The following is an 18,544-nucleotide window of genomic DNA, read 5'->3' as shown; positions in this document are numbered from 1 at the left end:
GTTAATTGTTCTACTGTCAGGAAGTTTCTCCTTAGTTCTAGGTTGCTTCTCTCCTTGATTAGTTTCCATCCATTGCTTCTTGTCCTGCCTTCAGGAGCTTTGGAGAATAGCTTGACTCCCTCTTCTTTGTGGCAACCCCTGAGATATTGGAACACTGCTATCATGTCCCCCCTCGTCCTTCTCTTCATTAAACTAGACATACCCAATTCCAGCAACCGTTCCTTATATGCTTTAGCCTCCAGTCCACTAATCATCTTTGTTGCTCTTCTCTGTACTCTTTCTAGAGTCTCAGCATCTTTTTTACATTGTGGTGACCAAAACTGGATCACGTGATCTTGATTCTATCCCTCTGTTAATGCAACCCAGCACTGTGTTGGCTTTTTTGGCAGTTGCAGCACACTGCTGGCTCATATTTAAGTGATTGTCCACTAGGACTTCGAGATCCCTCTCACAGTTACTACTATTGAGCAAGGTACCCCCTATACCCGTGGTGGCGAGCCTATGGCACGCATACCACAGATGGCACGCAGAGCCCTCTTTGTGGCCACGCATGCCGTCGGCCCAGGCTTTGGCCTTCAGCTGGGTTTTATAAAACATTTTCACTTTAGGCCTCCGCCACTGTGTGCAAAAAAAAAAAAAGGTTCAATCAATCAAGTTCAACTTCTCGAGGGAAAAAAAGATCTCACAAAGTTGGAATTGATTGATTTAACTTTTTAGTCCCACCCAGTCTGCCGTTACCACTGCAGTCACACCCATCCAATGAGCCACACCCATCCAATGGGCACTCCCACCTAGCACTGACGATACATAAGTGGGTTTTGGGTTGCAATTTGGGCACTCCGTCTTTAAAAGGTTCGCCATCACTGCTCTATACTATACCTGTCCATTTGGTTTTTCTTTCCTAAATGTAGAACCTTACTTTTTTCACCATTGAATTTCATTTTGTTAAATAGCGCCCAGTGTTCAACTCTATCCAGGTCCTCCTGTATCTTAAGCCTGTCTTCTGGAGTATTGGCTATTCCTGCCAGCTTGGTGTCATCCGCAAATTTGATGAGTTCCCCATCTATCCCCTCGTCCAAATCATTGATGAAGATGTTGAAGAGCACTGGGCCTAGAACAGAGCCCTGGGGCATCCCACTATACACTTCCCTCCATGTAGATGCAGTTCCATTGAGGACCACACGCTGAGTACGGCCGGTCAGCCAACTACGAATCCATCTGGGTAGTGATGCTGTCTAACCCACATTTTTCTAACTTACCGAGTAGTAGGTTGTGATCTACTTTATCAAATGCTTACTGAAGTCCAAGTAAATTATATCCACAGCATTCCTCTGATCCACTAATTTTGTCACTTGGTCAAAGAATGCAATAAGGTTTGTCTGGCATCATCTGTTTTTGACAAACCCATGTTGGCTTTTAGTAGTAATTTTGTTTTCTTTTTAAAAAATATGTTTTATTAATTTTTTTACATAATCATCTTAATATTTGGTAAACAGCGTGTTGTCTGGGTTTATATTTAAAAAAATAATAACAATTAATTTCTATAATTCTATAGTCCACATAATAGCTTTGCTTGATGTTCTCTTTTGCCATCCTTGAATTAATACAATTCTTATTATTTGGATAAATTACAATTAAATATAGACATTTTTCTAATATTTCTGCAAATAATAACCACATTGATATAAAACTTCTTTTCTAACTGATCATCTTGATTGCCTTATCATAGATCCTGTTTAAAATTCTTATTTCAATTTGTTTTCCCCACAATATTCAAAACATTCTTACTGTTAAGATTTTCATTATACTTAAGTATTTAAGTCTTTTTCCTCATACAGGTCATCCCAACACTTTTACATTTCTCTTATCTTAAAAAAAGAAAAAAAAACAAAAGAAAAAGAAATAAGAAGATAGTATACTACTTAACATACATACCCCTCTTAGACTAATGTACATTTATATCCAGAATTTTTCTCTTCTTTTTAACCATATTCAAGCATATGTTTAATCTTTAAGTGTTCCATTTAAATAAATCCAATTATCTAATCTTTTAGATCTAATCAAAGCATTTTTATCCATTTGAAGTTTTTTCAAAATCAGTTTCACTTAAGTATCTAAAACATTTCCTTTATATAAACCATTCCAACATTTTTATATTTCTCATGTCAAAAAATAAAACACCAAGGAAAAAAGAAAGGAAAAATACTATATTACTTGAGGGACTCATCCCTCTTAAACTAAAATTCATTTATATCCGAAATCTTTCTATTTCTTTAACCATATTCAAACAGATGTTTAATTTTCAAATATTCCCTATGATAGATCCCATCATCTAATTTCTTGATTCTCACTTTAGCCTTTTTATTTTGCCAGATATCTTTCCTGATCAATATGTTTCTCTGAATCAGAGTCTTCCCATAGTCTTGTGGATGTTGTTGTAGGTACAAAAGACAAATCAGGTGAGATGGTTTATAGGAAAGTTTCTCCTCTTCATAGTCATTGAAATTTTTTCCCTTTCTTTCTCTCTTAATTTCTCATCATTTCTCGTAGTTCTGGTAGCTCTGTAATCCATTTTGTCAAATCTTTTTTCTTGTCCTCAGACTTATTTTGTGCTTTTAAAGTATAAGTTATCTTTTCCATGTCCATTATTTCTTGTACATGGCTGTACCAGTTCTAATGGAATTGTTACCTCTGGATCATGTAGATACCGTAAATGCCGGCGTATAAGGCGACTTCCACGAGCGCTGAAATCGGCGCCAAAGACGGGGGGGTCATCTTATACGCCGAGTCGTCTTATACGCCGGAAATACTGGTAGTTTCCGGCGTATAAGACGACGTTCTAGGAATGCGGCCCGGCAATAAAGACAGGGGTCGTCTTATACGCCGGGTCGCCTTGTACGCCGGCATATATGGTAAATGTTTGGTTTTCCATCTATCCCTTTTCTTATACTAAACCCTGAATACTATCTGTCATGATGGCAGAAGGCTGTCACTTATGATTTGTGGGAAGGTTTTTGCAACAATACTATACCCTTCAGCAAAAACCAACCACTCAATTCATCATGTTTTCAGTTCACTGAAGATAATTTTTTCTGCCCACACAAGAAGGGCATGTATGATATGTACAAGGTCTGCATCTTTTAGTATAGTGAAATGCACAGATATTCATTGAATACATTAGGACTTGTTTCTGAGTTTTTACAAGCTGCAGAAACCATCTCTTCTGAGATTACACTTGTCAAAATTTGCCTGGCAGAAATGAGCCAGCTGGTTGATTATGATGTTAGTTAAGATTAATGGGCTCATTCACCTGGTATGCATTCATTCTTTCTTTGACAAATACATTACATGCAGGATTTCCTTGTAGGAATTCTATTATCCTGTAATATCTGATTGTTTACTCTCACATTCACAATCTGCTGTTACCTTTGTGGTTTGGGAAATGAAGAATACCTGAAGTTCTACATGGGGCTACCCTTGAAGAGCGTTCAGAGGCTGCAGTTGGTTCAGAATGCAGCCACGAGAGCGATTGTGGGTGCACCAAGGTACACCCACGTGTCACCTATCCTCCGCGAGCTGCACTGGCTTCCTGTGGGTCTCCGGACGCAATTCAAGGTGTTGGTTGTCACCTTTAAAGCCCTTCATGGCTTAGGACCAGGTTACTTACAGGACCGCATACTGCCGCATAGTTCCCAGAGACCGATGAGGTCCCACAGATTGGGCCAGACAATGTCGGCTGGCGGGCCCTCGGGGAAGGGCCTTTTCTGTGGTGGCTCCGACGTAGTGGAATCAACTTCCCCCCGAGATTCGAACTACTCCCAACTTGTCGGCCTTCAAGAAAGCTATTAAAACTCTCCTGTTCCGGCAGGCCTGGGGTTGATGTCCCCGGGGGGGGGGAGGCGGGATTCGATTGGGACATGCTGTGTGAATGTATTCATTTTTAATTGTTATATTTGTTGTTTTAATTTTGTACGCCACCCTGAGTCCCTAGGGATTGGGCGGCATCTAAATTTTATTAATAAATAATAAATAAATAATTAGCTCTCTGCTGACAATTGAAAATGACAAACTTATGTTTTCACTTCATTATCTAATATGTTCTTAAAAGATGGGAGTTTGGATTTCCATTCCTTTAAGCGTAATGGTAGTGTCTTTGAAGCCTTAAGTATATCAGGCTTATCCCACATAGGACTTTTTAATCTGTTGTTGAAAGTACTATTTTACTACTCCTTTTCTTCTATACTGGTATAAGTTCAGTATATAGGTAGTCCTTGACTTACTATCACAATTGAGCCCAAAATTTGTTGCTAAATGAGACAGTTGTTAAATAAATTTTGCCCCATTTTACGACCTTTGTTGCCACAGATGTTAAATGACTTGCTGCAGTTGTTAATTTAATAACACAGTTGTTAAGTGAATCTGGCTTCCTAATTGACTCTGCTTATCAAATAGTCACAAAAGGTAATCACATGATCCCGGGACACTGCAACCGTTATAAATATGAAGCAGTTGCCAAGCATCTACATTTTGATCCTGTGACCATGGGAATGTTGCAATGGTTGTGTGAAAAACAGTCATAAGTCACTTTTTTCAGTGATGTAACTTCAAATGGTCACTAAATGAACTGTTGTAGGTGGAGGATTATAGTTCTCAGAATTTAAGTGTAATATCTTGCTTTTCAATCTATTTTGGTTACATGTTTTTAAATCCACTTTTATTCTTACCAAAGATGGGTTAATAACAAGAAATATCTAAATAGGGACTTATATGAAGAAGAAGCAGCAGAGAAAGGAAGACTATTGATTTCAGGCAATAGTCTCTTGTTTAGCTAGTCAGCACAAGAGAGACCCAAAATTAGAAATTTTCTTTAAAAAAAATACAGCAGTAATTTTTAAGGATTAATTTACTAATTCTAATGACTCTCTTAGATGAGGTATTTTCAGTGTCTACTTCTCAGCATTAGGAACAACCAAGGAAGAAGTTTCACCTTTTCAGTGAAAAGCAAAGTAAATAGGTTTGGTTGCTGAATTGAATACTTGTTTTAATTAAAATGACTTTAATCTTTTTTACTGGGATTTAAAACTATAATATTTTATAATATAATAAAATTATTGTAATACATGGTTTTACTTTTACATTGTGATTAGCTTTTCTGCTTTTTACTGATTTACTGAATCTGAGCAGATGCTAACGTTGGCTGATTTTAAAAGTGTTGTATATGGCAGGACACAGAATTTATATGTAAACTCTAGAAAATCCAAGGATTGTAGGCTAGGAAGGTAAGAGAATACATAGTTACAGATACTATGAATTTTTCCTTTTTACTGATTATTAAAGATGTAACATCTATATCATAATTTACATAACTGATTGTGAAATAACATTAATTTATAAATGTAAACAATTTGCTAAGAGTCTGGGAAATCATAAAATGATATAGTTAGAATTATTTTTGTAGATTTAACTGATTTTTCCTTTTTACCTTGAAAGGGCGGCCCAATTTTTGCGTAAAATGGCTGATCCTCAATCTATCCAAGAATCCCAGAATCTTTCCATGTTTCTTGCCAATCACAACAAGATTACACAAGTATGTTTTACATTTAAACACTAACATTATATAAATTAACCATTAATCTATTCTGTGAATTTGCACTATTCAAGTTTACATTACATTTACAAAATTACATTTTTTGCTGTGTAATTAATAAAAGCATAGTTTTAGTACTTCTAAATATACCTGGTATTATTTTAATAATACTGAATGCTATTCATTTATTCTTTTTCATTGTTTTAGTATGATTTAAGAATGTTAAATCACATGTTTTGCTTTATTCTAGTCTTTACAGCAGCAACTGGAAGTAATTCCTGGTTATGAGGAGCTACTAGCTGATATTGTGAATCTATGTGTTGATTATTATGAAAACAAAATGTACCTAACACCTAATGAGAAGCATATGCTTCTAAAAGTAAGTTATATTGCTGGAAACTGTATAAAAACAGGGTAAGATGGTGTGGGGGAGGTGCTGGCAAAGAGTTCACTTCAAATGCTAATACATCAGAATAATTATTCTGCTTAAATATTTATACCTTTTTATCCTCTCTTCCATAAAAGGACAATTTTCTTTTCTTTTCTCTTTTCTCTTTTTTCTTTTCTTTCTCAGATGAAAAGACCAGAATGGAAGGAATATATCCATGCAATTTGGTCATAACTAGTAAAAGGGTTGCAAAGTAAATGTTTTGGATTCAGTGGTTAGTGGAACAAAATGATTCACCATTTATTAATTGCATTGACTTTAAGCAAAATGAACATAATAAGTTTTGAAAATACCAGTGCATTTAGTTCTCAGTGGTGATAGTTGTGTTTAAAATTGAACAAGTAGAGACTATGCAAAGAAGCTAACACAGAAGTTTTTAAAGCATATATCATCCAATATTTAATTGCATATTATAAAAGGCTAACATTGGTTAGCTGATCCCAGTGCATATTGTGCCCTTTTACCAGAGAACAATATCTCTGATTTTTAGCATTTTTGTTAAATATGAAAGAAATCCAGCTGCCTACTTTTATTATTTCAGGTATAATCATTTTTTTCTCTTTCTTCTGATCTTTTTATGCCATATTTCTTGGATTGTAAATTCCTGTGTAACAACTGTCGTGTTACTGATTCTTCTAAACTCTTCTTAGACCAGGGGGCTTCAAACTTGGCCCTTTTATGACTTGTGGACTTCAACTCCCAGAATTCCTCAGCCAGGCACACCCAGGAATTCTGGGAGCTGAAGTCCACAAGTCATAAAAGGGCTAAGTTTGAAGACCCCTGTCTTAGAGCTTCTTTGGGCTAAACAGCTAGGTAAAATGCTTCAGATAAATAGAAGCATTCTTGATCTTCAAGCACTGTTCCTATGTTCTTTTTATAGGTGATGGGTTTTGGTTTATACCTGATGGATGGCAGTGTCAGTAACATCTATAAATTAGATGCCAAAAAGAGGATAAATCTCACAAAAATTGACAAGTTTTTTAAGGTTCGTGAAGAATTGTTAACATAAATAGTAATATATTTTTATGAACATCTTAGTTTCTTACGCAACTGACTGCTATGGGAACAAAATAACAGGCTTATAAGGGTAAGTTTTGTACTGTATAGAAAGAAAACGCTAAGTTTTTTGAGTAGTCAGCACAATACTTTTAAGATACTTGAGTGGTTACACATTGATAGCTTTCCAAGCTCTGATTATATACCCACCTGTTATGCTTGAAAAGTATAATAATTCAGTCCTAGAACCTGTTCAGGAGGCATTTTACCCTGTGGATGTTTTTGCCCTGCTTTCTAATTAGAATAGGTGGGTGGTGTTGATATACTGGGTATCATTTACTGGCATTACTGTATTTATCAGGTTTTGGAAAAGCTTATTATATCAAAATTTCATTGTATTGTATTATTTTGTGCATATTGTTTTAAATAACACTCTTTACACTTGGCTCCATGATTTTATGATTGCTTTGTTTTAATTTTATATTTTTAATGATGTATAAGCAGCTTATTTAAAAAGTATGGAAGAATGAAATATTTGTAAGATTTGAATTTTTTTCTTATATAGCAGCTGCAAGTAGTTCCACTGTTTGGTGACATGCAGATTGAATTGGCAAGATACATTAAGACTAGTGCTCATTACGAGGAGAATAAATCTAGGTGAGAATGAAAAATATCCAGCTATCTTTTTTGAGCATGCTATAGAATTGCTTTATATCATTATTATCAGCATTATTATATCTCACTTAAAATCATGATGTGGGTTAATCTATGTCATCTTGATAGCAATAACTAAAGATGTCAGATTTTCATCCTAAGTATCCATCAGTGCTGCTATGTTAAGGAAGGATGGAAACTGCGGTTTGGAGGACCATAGGTTCCTATTCTGAGGGATACACAAGAATTTTAATAACAAGAAATGTGCTAGAACTTTTATTTTTTTAATCATTAATGGTACTAGCATATTTGATATAGGCTTAGTTGTCAACCTGAAAACTTTCTTTGGCTTAAATATAGACTTTATATTTTGAAGTTTGGATAGTTACTACGTTTGGATAGTACTAAGTCTGGAAGGATAAGTGTACGTGTAGCGTATATTTAATGGGGAAAATGCACCATTCTTTTCATTAATATTTGTAACCATCCAGCACTAGGATGATTATAGAATAAAATGGTGTATTATTCTTTTTCTGATTAGAGCTGAAAGATAGCAGAAGTATGCATAATCACATAGTACTAACAATGGATAAGCCTAATATTGCACAAGTAGACCTCCAGTAATATTATTTTCTCCTACTGCCATTTTGCAGTATATTATAAAAATATTGAATTTAATTTCTCCTAAATATTAAGTAGACTTTATAAAGTATAACATTCGCTATGCCAATTTATTCTTTCTATGATAATATATGTTAGGGCCAAATTGAAGATGATATGGATCACATTATCTCTCTTATCTAATAAATGAAATTATATGTGAAATGGCCATTTTCTGTATTTATGCTTAATTCTATTACAATTTGTAATAATTGAGAAATTTATATTGTGGTTTACATTTACATTTTCCTTTTATGATGGTGTATATTTGCATGCTATAGCAGTTGTCAAATATTTCAGTTCAGCAAGAATTTAGTGAACAAAACTGAGGAAAAGAAGCCAGATAGCTTGTTATATACAACTTCTCCAATTGTACTGGCCTTATTAAAAACATTGTTTTCTTCAGGGTTCTTTTTGTATCATCCCAGCAATAGTTAGCACCACGTGAGGCTGTCCTTAAAGAGCTTTGATTGGTGCAAAATATAGCACCAATTCGTGTAAGGACAATAATAGTTACCACTGTTTTCTGATCTCATTTTGGAGTTTTGGTTTTAATCTTTAAAGATCATCATCATCATCATCATCAGATGGTTGAAGAAGAAAAAAATGGCTTTGGAAGAATATCTGAAAAACAATTGTGAAGATGCACTGAAATTAGTATATCAGGAAGGCTTACTGACTACTGGAGAGACCAAACTGGCCTACAAGAAAGACCAAATGAAGAACAGAATAGAGGCATGGGAAGACAAAGCACTACATGGCCAATACGTTAAAAAAATAGCTGGGAAAGCAGATAATAACAAGACCTGGCAATGGCTAAGAGCAGGAAAATTGAAGAAAGAGACCGAGGACTAATTCTGGCTGCACAAGACCAAGCCTTAAGGACAAATGCATATAAAGTCAAAATTGAGAAGACAGCAACAGACAGTAAGTGCCGCCTATGCAAAGAAGCTGGAGAAACAGTGGACCACCTGGTAAGCTGTTGCAAGAAGATTGCACAGACTGACTACAAGCAGCGGCATGACAAAGTAGCAACAATGGTGCATTGGAAGATCTGCAAAAAATATCATTTGCCTGTAAGCAAAAACTGGTGGGATCATAAAATAGAGAAAGTCATAGAAAATGATAAAATTAAACTGCTCTGGGACTTCAGACTTCAAACAGACAAGCACCTGCAACATAACACCCCAGACTTAACAATTGTCGATAAGAAAGAAAAAAAAGTCTGGATAGTGGATGTGGCAGTGCCTGGAGACAGCAGAATAGAAGAGAAAGAGCTGGAGAAGATAACAAAATACAAAGACCTACAAATAGAAATAGAAAGACTGTGGCAAAAACAAGCAAGGGTAGTACCAATAGTGATAGGCTTCTTGGGTGCAATCCCAAAACAACTGGAGCACCACTTGAACACCATTGGCATTGACAAATTCGCTATTAGTCAATTGCAAAAGGCAGCCTTACTAGGAACTGCTTCTATCCTGCGACAATACCTGTAATACCATCAAACATCCACATCTGCCTATCCCAGGTCCTGGGTAAGGACTCGATAGGTAGACAAAATGCCAAATCCAGTCTGAACATCTGGCTGACTATGCAATGATCCATAATAATAATAATAAAGTTGGAAGGGATCTTGGAGGTCATCTAGTCCAACCCCCTGCTCAGGCAGGAAACCCTACACCATTTCAGACAAATGGCTGTCCAGTCTCTTCTTAAAAACTTCCAGTGTTGGAGCATTCACCACTTCTGGAGGCAGGTTGTTTCACTGGTTAATTGTTCTAACTGTCAGGAAGTTTCTCCTTAGTTCTAAGTTGCTTCTCTCCTTGATTAGTTTCCATCCATTGCTTCTTGTCCTGCCTGTGTCTGAGGAAGTAGATGTGCTTGAACATGAAGATCTTCAGGAGCAATCTGTTTCACGTTGCTTTTCCTGTACATTCCTAAAACATTGAGTCTGATTAAGTTGCATCTCCTTAATATAGCCTTTAAAATTGTATTAGTTTTTAGGATTGCTATATTACTTTATGTTTTAAATTATATTATTTTTAAATGGGGGATAGTTGTATATCATTTAGTTCCTGCAAAAGTAGTTTCAAAATGTTTTGAAATAATTATTAATTGGAAGTTTCCTCCTTCTCATTAATGTGATCATTTCACATTTTGTTTTTCTCTTGCAGATGGACATGTACTTCTTCTGGCAGTAGTCCCCAATACAACATCTGTGAGCAAATGATCCAGATAAGAGATGATCACATGCGTTTTATTTCAGAACTGGCTCGTTACAGCAATAGTGAGGTATGATGATTAGTGGAAAGCACATTTTAAACAGATAATTTTATATTATGATCAATTATTTTGCATGCTTCAATCAGGAGATACTAGAGATTTAGTATATAACTGTTCCTTATAGAGACCGTTTAAACCAGTGGTTCTCAACCTTTTTAATGCCGCGACCCCCAACCGGTCGTAAGTCGAGGATTACCCAACCGGTCGTAAGTCGAGGACTAGCCACCGGTCGTAAGTCAAGGACTTTCCCTGGCAGGGAGTGCCGCGCATGCGTGATGCCGCCCCCTGCGCTGGCCGAGGCGTAGCTGGCAAGGGGCAGCGACGGCGCAGGGCGACCACCAGTTGGGCCACCAGCTGGCCCAGCCCAAGGGAGGTAAGGCACCTGCCGGGCCCCACACACGCCAGCAACCCTCCCTGCACCTGCTGGCCTCCCACCTCCCATCCCTCTTTTACTTACATTTTTAGTAGTTGCTCAGCAGGGAGGGGTGGAAACTTCCAGACAGCTCGCCTTCGCTGCAGACAACTTGCAGCATCGTTTGCAGACTGGGACTTTTGGTGGGCTCAGCAGGGCAGAGACAGCCTGGACAATTCCTATTGGCTTTTGAAAGCCAATAGAATTAGACTCTATTCAAGAGAGTCTATTCTATTGGCTTTCAAAAGCCAATAGAATAAAAGGGAATAGCACAGCTAAGGAAAAGGGGAAAAAATGGCGGACTGCGTTGTTTGGCAACCCCCGTGAAATGGTCGTTCGACCCCAAATGGGGTCGCGACCCACAGGTTGAGAACCGCTGGTTTAAACTTATTCCTATTCTATGTTAATAAAAAGTTTACTCTGGGTATGAAGTACAGTCCTGTTTATGAATTCAGTTTTCTGAATTCCTGTTTTATAACAAATGCTTCTTTTTGAAAATGGGTTTTTCTTAAAATCTAGACAGAGATTTGTTAATTACATAAACTAGAGGTTTCCAACCTTTCCAGGCTCGCTGCCTGGAGGGAAGGAGAGCAGCTTCCAAATTGGTGCATGCATGCACGCAAATGGGGTCGCACACACCAGTGTGGCAGTAGCACCCCATTTGCGTATGCGCAAATGGACTGCGCACACCCACCCTGCACTAGTAGCCCCATTCATGCCTGCACGCATGCACAAACGAGGCCATGAGTGCTAGTGCGAGTGGGGGGAGTGTGCACATATACGTGCATGCACTGGCCAGCCATTTCCGCAGCCCACTGGCCAAGAGGCTGCAACCTGGTAGTGGGCCGCAGCTCATAGGTTGGGGACCCCTGGCATAAACAACATGATTTCCATCGATGAGTTTTTTTGAGGATTGTTGGATTCAGTTCCCAAATGTGCTTTTGGTGTTTCCATTGGATCCTGAAATGTAACTGAAACCACCAGCAAAAGATTTTTGAACCTGGTTTTCTAACTATGCTATATATTCTACCTCACCCTCTTACCAAGTCATAAGGATTCTAGATCAAAATAACTTTGTAGGAAGAAGTAATGATATAAATGCATCCTAGTTATAAATTAATATATTGTCGTGTACCATGTTGACATGCATGCTCTTTACATGAAGAAACCTTGCAAGAATATAGACTGCTATGGAACAGAATCATTTAATTTCCAAATGGCTTATCCAACTAAACCAGATCTTTTAAATGTTGGACATTACTTTTGTAAAGCAACATATTTTGAGGGTATCAAATGAATAAAGATAATATTGGACCATCACAAATTCTCACTTAATAAAAAGATTCTTTGTATATATGTTCTGTGCATTTAAACCTGGCTTTCATTTTGTATAAAATCATTTAACAGTCATGCTTCCATTGTAGGTGGTGACTGGATCAGGACGTCAAGAAGTTCAGAAAACAGACGCTGAGTATAGGAAACTTTTTGATCTTTCTCTTCAGGGTCTTCAACTTCTATCACAGTGGAGTGCACATGTTATGGAAGTGGTATGTGGAAAAATAGATAGTAGGAAGTTTTAAAGGAGAAATTAAGGAAAAACATTATATAATTGTAATCTTAGATTGCATTTTAGTAATAAAATCTTAATGGTTATTTCCAGAACAATGTAACTGAATCATATGTAACTAAGAATCATATGATGGATAGTCATATCTTCAGCAGATCTAAAGTTATCATAGCTATTATGGCCATATATTACATTGGTGAATTGTGAAGCAATTTTTTCACCAGTCAACTCAGCATGATTTGGGGGACCCAAGTTTCTTTTCATCATAGTCACATGAGAATATAGCACAAATAGTAGTTGTGTTGTGCCCATCCACAACACAACTGGTGACAAATATGTGGGTCTGGCCTGGAAATCTGCAAAGTTATTGTATGTGCCCTTTGCTAGAAGGAATAATTGTCAGTTATTCTTTCTAGCTGACAACTCATACAATATAATAACCTTGCAGATTTCTAGGCCAGGCCCACATATTTGATCAATCACCTTCATTGTTGTTATAGATTTTTGAATACATATATAAATAGTTTTGTACTATGATACAATCAGGTTTCAAAAGTAGTATTTTAGAGCCACGCCTTCTGTGTCAGCATAGGACACCTGCAGGATACTAAAACAAAAAACCCGGTCTACCTTGGCAGCCCAAGATCAGGCTCTGCTAATTCAGTGGCAAAATGGTGGCTTTCTTTGTAGGGTAACTGCTTTTTCAATGTTTAATTTCTTGTACAATTTAAAATAAATCTGTTAGGCTTCCAATGACTATTCTGTGTAAAATAACTCTCCCAAACATAATAATTTAGATACAGATTACAAATTTGTGACTGCTTATGTCAGGGACTCACTTCGACACCAGCCATGCCCTTTTAGGCCCTGGAGCCCCCTCCCCCAAATTTAAAAACTGAAACTATAGAACCTATCTCAAAAAGTTGTCCACATTGTATGTGATATGAGTACTTCATTTAATATATAGCCTATTATTCATAATATAGGATATTTTCATAAATTTCTGGAGAGCATCCATGGAATAAATATTGCTTATAACATACCTGTTAACAGAAGTTACTTTGATAGTCTTGTAAAGTTGGGATTTCTGAAACAGAACAAGAGGTAATGACAAAAGAAGTTTATATAGAACTTCATGTTTTAACCCTGAGAAAGGGTATAAATTCTGTAACATCCATCAGTATAACTTCACTTTTAGTTCACAACAAATTATAGGAGTTTTTTTCTTAATGATAGGAATTAGTTTGAGTGATTTTATAGCATTGGTACTTAAAATATAAGAAAATTAATAACTGCCTTTTTAAATGTACCGTGATACAAATATGAATATTATTTTGGTGTATTATATTTGATTCTGGTATCCTGTATAATGCTGTTACATTTTAACGTATCAGTTTGGATTTAAGTATTTACAGCTGGTCTTATGGTGCAATTAGTTGCCTAGATCAGGGCTTTTCAACCTTTTCATAGATTGTACCACTTTTAGGACATGACAATATTCGAGTACTACCAGTACTTAGCAAAGTGTCAAAAACCTGATGACTAAAAAAAAGGGCGGGGGATTTTGGGCTTTACTGGTTAGATTCATTTATTGTTATAAAAATGGCTAATTTATAATATGGAAAAGTAAATAGTTGAGGTTCAATGTTAATGCTTCCTTCTACTGAAACAGAGGAAGTCAGAAGTCAGTGCCTTTTCTTTTTCCCTTTCACCCTCACTTTTCCCTTTTTCTCTTACCCTTCACTTGCAAAAGCTCTTCTCTTGCTCTTTCACTGACTCACACTTTGCTTGCAAAAGCCTCTCGCTTGCTCTTTCACTCATTCACTCTCACTTTGCTTGCAAAAGCCTCTCGCTCGTTCTATCACACATGCTCACTTTGCTCGCATAAGCCCCTTGCTCGCTCTCTCACTCACACTTTGCTCACAAAAAGCCCCTCTCGCTCTTTCACTCACTCACTCACCCTTTGCTCGCAAAAGCCCCTTGCTCGCTCTCTCACTCACTTTGCTCGCAAAAGCCCCTTGCTCACTCTCACTCAACTCACACCTTGCTCACAAAAGCCTCTCGCTTGCTCTTTCACTCTCACTCACTCACTCACTCACTCACACTTTGCTCGCAAAGGCCTTTCTCATTCACTCACTTCGCTTGCAAAAGCTTCTTGCTTGCTCTCTCACTCACTCACTCTTCACTTGCAAAGGCCTCTTGCTCTCTCTCCTCACCACTTTGCTAACAAAAGCCTCTTCTCTTTCTTTCTCCGTGTGGTTTTTTTTTCTCCCTGTGCTTCCAAAACCTGCTCCTTTTATAGCTTCTCCTCTCTCCGCCGTCCTCCTCCTTTTCTCTTTTGGGTGCACTGGAAGCTCCAATCAGCATGTAGCCGCAGGCACAGATCCTGGGGCTTCTGTCAAGCCCTGCAGCTCTAGCTGATCTCCTCCAGGCCTGTGCGGTGCTGCTTTAGCTCATTCCCTCCCCCACTACACTTGGCTAGTGGTCTCATACCACCTGCCAGGTGCTAAAGTACCACTGGTAGTACATGTAACCGGCTGAAAAACTTTGGCCTAGATTGAGATGGACACTTCATCTAGATTGAAAGTTATATCAAGGCAATTCAGTAGAGCCTAGATAAACGTAGCAGTGCATATATATGAGTTCCTTTCCTGCTTGGCTTATTTGGGGGGGGCAGTTTACAGGGTTATTGTTTTAAGTAGAATAGGTTGAATGTAGTCCCACTTCAACTGCTAGTTTAGAGGTATAAGCCTGTATTTATTGTGATTCAATAGTGAATAGGAAGTTTAGCTTATTTCAGTTACTTTTGCTCAGTTCTGTGTCATTCTCATTTTCTTTGTTGATTTCAGTATTCGTGGAAGTTAGTACATCCGACAGACAAATATTCTAACAAGGATTGCCCTGACAATGCTGAGGAGTATGAAAGAGCAACTCGCTATAATTATACAAGCGAAGAAAAATTTGCTCTTGTAGAGGTAAGAGAGTGCAGATGAGTTCTGCAAAGTCTCTAGCTTGTCCTCTTATAAATTTGCCTCATTAGACAAAACTAACATCCCTCCCCCCATGCAGGTTATTGCAATGATTAAAGGATTACAGGTGTTGATGGGGAGGATGGAAAGCGTCTTCAATCATGCCATTCGTCATACAATCTATGCTGCTCTCCAAGACTTTGCCCAAATCACACTTAGAGAACCATTAAGACAAGCCATCAAAAAGAAGAAGAATGTCATCCAAAGGTAGTAACTGACACTATCTCATGCCATTATATTTTTCTTTCAAGCATTTATCAATGTGAATATTCAGGAACACTTTTGTTATTATCTACACAACAATGTGAAATCACAAGTGCCAGTTCTTTAGCTGGTGTTGGCATTCATACACATTGAGATCTTCCCAAGAACCTAGAATGTTGAAATATATTTGTGTAGTATATATGTGGATCCAAGCAGTGTGGCCTTTTGCAATTGACAGGACCAATCAGCAATATTGGATGGCAATATACTGGCAATATAGTCCTCGACTTACGACCACAATTGAGCCCAAAATTTCTGTTGATAACATTTGTTAAGTGAGTTTTGCCCCATTTTACAACCTTTCTTGCCACAGTTGTTAAGTGAATCCCTGCAGTTGTTAATTTAGTGACACAGTTGTTAAATGAATCTGGCTTCCCCATTGACTTTGCTTTTCAGAAGGTTGCAAAAATGACCCTGGGACACAGCAATGGTCATAAATATGAACCAGTTGCCAAGCACCTGAATTTTGATCACATGATCATGGGGACGCTGCAAAGGTTGTAACTGGAAAAATGATCATAAGTCACATTTTTCAATGCCATTTAACTTTGAACTGTCACTAAATGAACTGTTGTAAGTTGAGGACTACCCGTAATCCAAGATAGGCCTGGTGTTTATCAAAAATTGAAAAAGAAATTGGAAGTTATGTTTTATAACACTAGCCTTTGGTAAAATACATCCTTGAAAAGAACACTGAAAATTAATTTTCCCCACTTGCCTCTAATCTGTTAGGTTTCTTTAGAGTAGCAATAGGTCCATAACCAAACAATGGTTGGTCTATGCCTAGATCCCAGAACTGCCTATTACACGCTCATATGTTTTGCCCAGCCCAAATATATATAAATAGACTTCTTATGTCAGCTAGAAATCTTATGTAGTTTCATCCTATGTTTAATCACATAATTTGAAGATCTAAATGAATTGGTTTTCTTAGTTGGGGATTGGTCCTCACCTACCAACATCACATATGTTACATGTGAGAGAGGCTTTAGTTGTGTTTGTGTTTATTGTGGCAAGAATTTTTTTTCCTCATGGTTTAAAATTTGCATACTTCCAGACTATGATTTATAAAATGATAGCATTATCAGTTGGTAATGTATTTTAATATCACAATTATTAGCCTATAATAACTTTAGGAAACATATATCAAGTTGCTTATGTACTTAAGGACTAGCTGATGCTCACACATCCTCTTGAACTATGCTTAGTGTCCTACAGGCTATCAGAAAGACTGTGTGTGACTGGGAAGGTGGGCACGAACCATTTAATGATCCTGCACTAAGGGGAGAGAAAGATCCCAAAAGTGGCTTTGATGTTAAAGTTCCAAGGCGTGCTGTAGGTCCCTCCAGTACTCAGGTAACTCCCTGTACTAATTCTTGCCTGGATATCACTGACCAACAACCGAAATTACTGTGAAATAAACCTATATAAAATGTCATCCGGATTAGGCAATTTCATGCAGAGATTCTATTTTGTAATTTTTTTATGCTGATTATGTTTTTTTCTGCTGTTTTTTTATTCAGTGCAAGTAATTCTTTGTTTAAATACAAATGTGGGGTTTAGATTTTTGGTATGGTCAAGATTTTTTTTCTGAAAGACATCATTGCCTATTTTCCACTTAAATTTTAACTTTTTGATGGGTTTTTCAATCGGTTGCTATATTGAGGTGAAGGAGAGGAATATGTTTTTTCCCACTTAGAACTCTGAATATATCCTGTAAAGTTAAACCTTAAAGCTCTGGTTTACCTGGCTAGAACAGAAAAATAAAAAGTACCAATTAATTATAGTCGTCTAATTATTATGTATTAAGCTCATGTCAAACTCGTACAAGACTTGGTGCTAACCATAAATGAACAGATGCTGAATTCCATAACCATTGTGCTATAGACTAAAAATTTTCTTGCTTGGGAACTTCCTCTTGAGTATGCTACATGTCCAGTTCCACTGATGTTTGTGGCACTCTCAATAGAATTTACCAGGACAGGTTACCTGTCATCAGTTTCCTTTTCTTGAACTTTTTTTTAACTGTCTTTTACTTTTCTTTCACAGTTCTCTATCTACTACCTATTTATTTAGAAAAATAAAAATGATTCCAATCAATCAGTTGTGAAATAATTGTGCTTGTAGTTTTTGTGTTAGTTGCAGCATCTTCAGTTCTTTCCCATTAATATATTGCTGTGTTGGAACTAGAAATCTTTGTAATAAGAAAATAAATTATCTTTGAATTTGATTGGCACAAGCTTCTTTAACAGAATTAAGAACTTTTTATGTGCTATAACAAAATGAGTAAGCTGAATAAATAAAATTTCTTACCTTCTTGTTGGTCAAAGGGTTCTGTATTCTTCATTGTCTTGCTATTCATGTTTTAACAAACTAATATACTGTACATTTGTCTGATTTTGTGCTTTCTCCTTTTCTCTAGTTACCCTTATGTGTTTATTAACAGAGTCTCTCTTCTCCTCTTTTGCCTTTTCCTTTTCTGTTAGCTCTTCCTGGTTCGTTCTATGACAGAGTCCTTAAACTATGCAGAGCTGTTGAAGCAGCTCAGATCTCTGGGACTGGAAAAGTTATTGCATGTGATAAACAAGTTTCTGAGACAGTCCTACATCTATCCCACTCTTTTAAACTTTGGTGGTAAGGCATT

General features: G+C 37.1%; 2 protein-coding genes across 6 annotated transcripts in view; one reads left to right on the top strand and one right to left on the bottom strand.

Annotated features, from left to right (window-relative positions):
• CYFIP1 (cytoplasmic FMR1 interacting protein 1) overlaps positions 1–18,544 on the top strand; it is a 123,605-nt gene that overhangs the window by 72,563 nt on the left and 32,498 nt on the right. For 3 of the 5 annotated variants that reach the window (XM_039319617.1, XM_039319618.1, XM_039319620.1), the window contains 9 exons: positions 5,491–5,587; positions 5,838–5,966; positions 6,916–7,020; positions 7,597–7,688; positions 10,520–10,637; positions 12,465–12,587; positions 15,457–15,582; positions 15,677–15,843; positions 17,109–17,256. In XM_039319617.1, coding sequence (XP_039175551.1) covers positions 5,491–5,587; positions 5,838–5,966; positions 6,916–7,020; positions 7,597–7,688; positions 10,520–10,637; positions 12,465–12,587; positions 15,457–15,582; positions 15,677–15,843; positions 17,109–17,256 — 1,105 coding nt within the window. Of the gene's footprint in view, positions 1–5,490; positions 5,588–5,837; positions 5,967–6,915; positions 7,021–7,596; positions 7,689–10,519; positions 10,638–12,464; positions 12,588–15,456; positions 15,583–15,676; positions 15,844–17,108; positions 17,257–18,386; positions 18,535–18,544 lie in introns of all 5 variants that reach the window. The other 2 variants (XM_039319621.1, XM_039319622.1) reach the window with 2 other exon arrangements.
• The window catches only part of NIPA2 (NIPA magnesium transporter 2), a 72,358-nt gene continuing 65,959 nt past the window's right edge, over positions 12,146–18,544 (bottom strand). Inside the window, exons 6-7 of the mRNA XM_039319625.1 lie at positions 13,651–13,694; positions 12,146–12,554 (exon numbers count right to left, since the gene is read on the bottom strand). Of these exons, the coding sequence (XP_039175559.1) occupies positions 13,654–13,694 (41 nt within the window). The 3' untranslated portion in view covers positions 12,146–12,554; positions 13,651–13,653. The remainder of the gene's footprint in view (positions 12,555–13,650; positions 13,695–18,544) is intronic.

The sequence above is a fragment of the Crotalus tigris genome, unplaced genomic scaffold, assembly GCF_016545835.1.
Source record: "Crotalus tigris isolate CLP2741 ecotype Arizona unplaced genomic scaffold, ASM1654583v1 scf7180000023606.2106662, whole genome shotgun sequence".
In the NCBI taxonomy this organism is placed as follows: Eukaryota; Metazoa; Chordata; class Lepidosauria; order Squamata; family Viperidae; genus Crotalus; species Crotalus tigris.
The sequence above is the reverse complement of the archived record's forward strand: the minus strand, read 5'-3'. Positions and strand labels throughout refer to the sequence as shown.